We start from the raw sequence: 6449 nt of genomic DNA, 5'->3' as shown, positions 1-6449 counted from the left end.
CAAATAGAAAATCTCTATTACAAAACCCCTAAATCCTGCGTTAATTCTTACAGCTCACCGAGATTTCCTTTCCAGTTTCTCCAGAATCGAAGAATTAGGGCAGCGAGAAGACGAAGATTGCAACTTCTCCAGCTCGCAACCAAGTCTATCCCTTTCTCTTGAATTCTCAGCCCTGAAGTTTGTTCCTTTCTCTTATGATGAAATATGGTTTCTTTTGTTTATATAAAAACCCATTTGAAATTCTTCATAAAGATTGGCTCTTTTCGGATTTTTTTGACATTATTGTAGAAGAAAGAGCACAATTTTAGTTACCCATTAGGTGAATTTGATTATTTCTTTTATAACTTTGATGATTGCTTAAATTGGTAAAACAAAACAAGAATTGGTTTATTGATTTACAGCGATTTTGTTTTCAATAGTGAAGACTCAATTTAACCCATTGGGGAAATTTGGAATTCTAAAACAAAGATGCGTTGCTTTACCCATTTGATGAAATTTGACCGCTCATGATGGAACCCTAATAGAAACAGGAGAACAACTCTAACCCCTGTATTTGTTTCCTTGACGAATCAATCCATCCCGTTCAGTTTCAAATATCGATATCTTGCACGTTGGTAAATCGAGTTAAGTTTTCATGCTTATCGATTATTTTCTGATTCTGACTGTTTTGTGACCAGTCCATAATAGAAAGCTAAATCTCTGTTCTATTTAGGTGGTCACTCTCTACTTATAGCCAAGATAGAAATTAAATTCTGGAAGAAGCAAATCAGAGCAGACATTTTCTTTCATTAGCTTATTTGATGACCCAATTCATGTTTTGTGCAATATGTCTCTTATACATTTAACAGAATCAATTAAGGTGACTTCTCGAACTGGACATTTATCTTGCTTTTGCTCCTCTTTTGATGTCTTCAGTGTCTCCGATGGGTAGAAATATAAGCCAACTGCTCTTCATAGAGCTGGAGAACCTTGAGAAAGACCCTGAGACCCGTAGGGCTGCAATGAAGGCACTCAAATCTTACGTCAAAGATTTGGACTCTAAAACCATCCCTATCTTTCTTTCTCGGGCCTCTGAGATCAAAGATCCAAGCTCACCATCTGGAGAGAGTATAATATCTCTATTTGAGGTCCTTGTCAGAAGCCATGGCCGCAGCATTGTTCCATATATCAACAACATTATGGATCTCATCGTTAAGACTTTGTCATCAACCTCCGGATCTTTTGCCCTCCACCAGTCTTGCTCCAAAGTGGTTCCAGCGATTGCTCGGTATTGCATTGATCCTTTGATGCTTGAGAATGAGAAGGCGAGAATAGTTTGCTCTCTATCTAAGCCTCTATCGAACGTACTGATGGGTTCACAGGAGAATGCTGCATCAGGAGCTGCTTTGTGCCTTAAAGCTCTTGTGGAATCTGATAACTGGAGATTTGCTTCAGACGATGTTGTCAATGAGGTCTGCCTCAAAGTTGCAGGTGCTCTCGAGGAGAATCAAACTCAGACAGCCTCCCATATGGGTCTGGTTATGGCTCTGTTGCAGCATAATACTTTGATTATCGATGCTTATTCAAGATCCCTCATACGTTCTGGCCTACAAATTTTAACTGCTGATAGCAAAGAGAAGAATTCACAGAAGCGGCTTTCCGCCATTCAGATGATTAATTTTTTGATGAAGTGTGTGGATTCAAGGAGCATCTGTTCAGAAATTGCTAAAATTGTTGATGTCCTGGAGGAAAGCCAGAATGATAGTTTGCCATTTGTTAGGGGTGCAGCTTTTGAAGCATTGCAGACTGCTAAAATTGTAGCCAGGCAGAGAGAATCTTTAAGCAAAGTATGTTCAAGTCCCTTCGCGGGTTCGAATTCTGATAAGATAATTGTTAGAAATAATCCACAAGTTGATAAAGATGACAGCGGAGATGCTGAGGATAGTGATGAGTTTTCAGTTGACTCTCCACTCTCTCTTGGAAAATCTTCTTGCAATGTTGAGAATGGTAGGCGAGCAAGTAGGAGGCTATGGGGGGATGCTATTAGAGGCATTCATGCACCAAACGAAAATGGATTTTGTCGTCAAGCTCTTTCAAGCAGTGATAGTTCAATAGTTCATCTTGAAAGATTTAAGGATGAGCTAAGTGAACCACACGCGGAACACTTGGAGTCTCTACCTGCACAAAATATTGTTGCCCGATCATTCACCAGCAGTCCTCCGGTATGAGTTTTTTTTCCGCATAATTTGTTCAATTTGCATGGATACTCATTTTAGTCAGTTATAAGAATTTATTACTATACTTCGATTCTAACTCCTTATTTAGCTTGACTGTTGTTTAAAAAAATATCATCAAGTGCAGTTAGCTTAAGGTCACTTCTGTTTCCTTCAATCTACCTGTAGATATGCATTAGTAAGTTCCAACGTGTAGGGGATGCCTCTAGGTAGTTCATCTTGTGTCACTAAGTGCAGGTGAAGTCTTAAGTGTTTCCTTCTTACTTTAATAGATAAACACTTGCATGGCTCAGAGTGGTGGTAACTACGAACTACAATGATCTACAACAAAATCATGTTTATAATTGTGGTTAAAGATTAATTGTGTTCTCTTGCTTTTTTCAGAGGTCAAGACCACAACTTATTGATAATGCAAATATATACTACACACCCCGTAAGCTCAATGGGCCTCTTCGAAATACTTCCAGTGCCAACTTCAGAGATCATGTAATACAACATTCTAGGATCATTACAAGTCCTGCCTCAGTTGAAGTTGAATGGAAACCTAACATGCTACTAAATAGAGCAAATAGTTCTCAGAATTTGAACCATACAATCGAAGCAAGGGTCAATGGAAGCATGAAACGGTTGCACACCCAACAGACACTCTGGGATGGCGAGCATCTAACAAATGAATCGACAGATTGTCCTTGCACAACGTCATGCATAATTTGTTGCAAAGGTGAAGAAAAAGTTCAGATGAAGAAAACAAGGAGCGGAAAATCTGATAAGGCTGTCCTAGGTTTGTTTTCCTTTGTTCTTATTGCTGTTATCTTGTCAATTTTCTGGATTGACAATGATAAGGTACTCTCTGATGTAGTTCCAACTTAAAACTTTGTGGACTGAGTTTGTGTGATCATTCTGTCTGTGTCGTGTGCTGAGTGTTTGGAAATATTATATACAAACTTATATGCATTTTATTTTCTCAAAGGGAAGATATAATTCAAAATGAGAGCAGCAAGTTTTGCTTTTCTTTCTCCTTTCCAATTTTCTTCTGCTACATTATGAAAAGTGTAGTTATCCCAAGTCTTTATGGGCTTTATAAGGGTTTGTTAGATTAAAATGATAAGTGTATTTTCTGATTGATCTATCAATTACAGGAATTTGTCTTGATAGATTTTGTTTAGACATTTTTGAATCAATCGTACTCCCTGTATACGTTTTCCGCTGATGAAACACGCTTCTTTCTTTTTCCGACCTTTATTAACTTTTCTGAATGCCTATTAAATCTTCGAAGTTTGAGCAATGGGCTATAATTAGGGGTTGTTTGGTTGAGTGGTTTTATAAAAAACTTTATAGAAAATTGCTGATAGTGACAGTTTTGTAAATAAAACTTTTCTAGAGATTTTTATAAACTGTGTTTGGTTCAAAAAAAATTACAAAAAGTTTCTATGAAGTACAGAAAAGTACCCCATTTTATAGAAATTAATTTCTGCTCAAAATGGGCGGAAGTCACCTAGAAATCTGAGACATATATTAAAAAAATAATTAAGTACATCAGTACTCTTCCCATGTGATTTCCTATGGTCATTGTTAGTGAGTAGGTGTTTGGTTGGTTTCCTAAAAATCAAGAAAATGAAAATGGTACATGAAAACCAATAAAATATTATTTTCATCCATTTTCATCCCTAAAACTCATCCCATAACTCTAATAAAATATTATTTTCATCCCACAACTCATCTAATAAAATATTATTTTCATCCCACAACTCATCACAACATCTAATAAAATATTATTTTCATCCCACAACTCATCTCATATCATCTCCTAAAATAAACCAAACACAAGAAATGGGCCACATCATCCAACTCATCTCATCTCATCTTTAAAAATCATCCACATCATCCAATAATATGGTGACAACTCATCTCATCTCATTAACATTTCATTTCCACCCATTTCCTCAAAAAACCAAGGAAATTGATTTTCTTAAGTGTGGGTCACATCATCCAATAATATAATGACAACTCATCCCATCTCATCTATTTTCTTATTTAAGAATGAACCAAACACAAGAAAAGAACCTATTACAGGAAATATGTTTCTTATAATTCATTTTCTTATTTTTTTTAGCCAACCAAACAACCTCAAAACAAGTTTTCTTAAAAAATCACCAACATCATTCAATAATAATGTGACAATTCATCTCATCTCACCTTTCATTCTTTGATTTCGTTTTTTTAGCCAACCAAACAATCTCAAAATAATTTTTCTTAGAAATAGGTTTCCTATTCTTTGATTTCTCTCTTCAATTTAGGCAAACAAATAGCCTCTAAGCTATTTTCTATAAAGTGACATCCAACCAAAAAAAAAAAAAAAGAAAACAACGTATTTTCTATAAAGTTAGAAACTTTTTCATACTTTGAACCAAACAAAGAAATAGCAAAAAATAAGAAATATGGTACTCTTTTGAGTTCTATAAAATTTTCTACAAATTTTATAGAAATACAAGGAAATCAAATTTTGAGTACTTTTCTTTTTCCTCTTTTTTATAGAAATTGAACCTAACAGCCCCTTAGGGTTCAGCATTGAAGGTTGAAACAATATATATGATCTGTAGTTAATGTTTTACTCGAAGATTGTTTGTTAATCTGCATGCTCTCAAATAATTAATCTGAATGTTTTGTTTCTATCATCACTAGCTTGCATCGTATATGAATTAAGGAGAACTCTTGTCACTTGATATCTTCTAGTTTGGTCATGGTTTAGACCTTAGCTAAATTCAACAAGTCCACTTCCTCTGAGAAATGTAGCTAGAATTCTAACATCTACGTTCTTTTGAACGTCTCTTTCTATACGGAATTAAACCTAATAAGAGATGACGAGTGCAGAGACATTGATATTTCGAGATAAAATCATAGCAAAACATTTGGATATTCCTCTAATTTGGAACAGTTTGACAATACAGCTGCCAATAATTTAAACAAGGAGCCTGATACAACTTTAGTCTGGTATTATACGCTCTTGGTTTCAGCATGAGCTTGCTTTGTTCTTTTTCAATCAACAGAGAAATTTCGATTATATCAAGAGGTAATGGCTGTGTTTGCCGAACACTACAAAAGTAGGCCATGATTGATCATGGCCTGATTTCAACTTATCCAGGCTACGAAGAAAACTGAGGAGGTGGTCAAGCTTTATATTGGTGGATATTTTTTGTGCTGAGGGAACTTGGACCAAGATAGATCCTGACTCGATTTTGAGAGTTTGTCAAACACTTTCAAATGTTCAAGAGAATGTATGGCTTAGGCCTTATTAGGTATGCATGCGTTTCTGCTTCATACTTTCTTGCAAATATATTCACTATGTATACCGAACTACAATAAGTGGTGACCTTTAGGGATATGTACCGTACCTTTTTAGAGTTGCAAGCTAGACATAGGGATTTTATGTTTATTTTTTCTCTCTTTATTGCAGCGTGACAGAATAATTGGTTATAAAGGTTTTCAGAAGCCAAAATGTTTCCAGGATAATTATGTTAGGTAAGAGTGTAAGTTGAAAAAAGCAGATACCTATTCCCTTGGACCAATAAGATAAAAAGATTCTTTCGATGATAGGCGATATAATGATCAGGTTTATGAGAGAATGACTCGCAACAAATGGATTGTTGCAATGTTACTAGATTCCGCAATGAAAGGAGCAGAGAGAGTGGTACAAGTTGATTTCAGACTACCAGGCTCTTTCATTTTGAATTTGTGTTTGACAGCACTTATGATGAAATGTTTTCGTCGCTTTTAAGGCGACATTTTTGAACCTGATTACAACTTACTGATAAGGCCATAAACCCCCCACAGTTTTAAAGAGGAAAAGGCTTGGATCAGTCTGGGCTAAGTAATCAACAATCTGGCTGATTGAGCCAGGATTATTACCAACTTGTAAAGACCAGAAAGACTAATCTGACAATAAAAATCTCAGATTTTAAAGAAAATATTGATGGCTTTGCTTGGCCGCAAGCTGATGCAACTCCAGCACAAATGCAGGTATCTATATCTGATCTGTCCCTTGAAAGCATGTTATTTTCTTGATCATCGGCTTTAAACAAGCTGCAAGGTTCATAGATTTGCCTTTTCGTCACAAGAAAGCATCCTGTATCTTGAGAAATGCTCTAATCTTGTGCTGCTAAAGGCACGTACCTAAGCATAGTTCAACACCTGATAAGTTAAGATTTGGGATTAATTTGCACAGAGATTTCGCAGGGA

At 35.8% G+C, this 6449-nt stretch overlaps 1 protein-coding gene across 2 annotated transcripts; it reads left to right on the top strand.

Annotated features, from left to right (window-relative positions):
• On the top strand, nucleotides 1–3204 carry LOC109832953. Of its 2 annotated transcripts, none has more exons than XM_020400454.1 (3): nucleotides 1–143; nucleotides 916–2201; nucleotides 2598–3204. In XM_020400454.1, coding segments are annotated over exons 1-3 (1773 nt in total). In that variant the 5' UTR covers nucleotides 1–142; the 3' UTR covers nucleotides 3084–3204. The 2 variants fall into 2 exon arrangements, with proteins under 2 accessions (XP_020256043.1, XP_020256042.1); XM_020400453.1 differs by having other exon boundaries at nucleotides 1–177.

The sequence above is a fragment of the Asparagus officinalis genome, chromosome 3 (assembly GCF_001876935.1).
Source record: "Asparagus officinalis chromosome 3, Aspof.V1, whole genome shotgun sequence".
Taxonomy (NCBI): domain Eukaryota; kingdom Viridiplantae; phylum Streptophyta; class Magnoliopsida; order Asparagales; family Asparagaceae; genus Asparagus; species Asparagus officinalis.
This window is presented reverse-complemented; position numbering and strand designations above follow the sequence as displayed.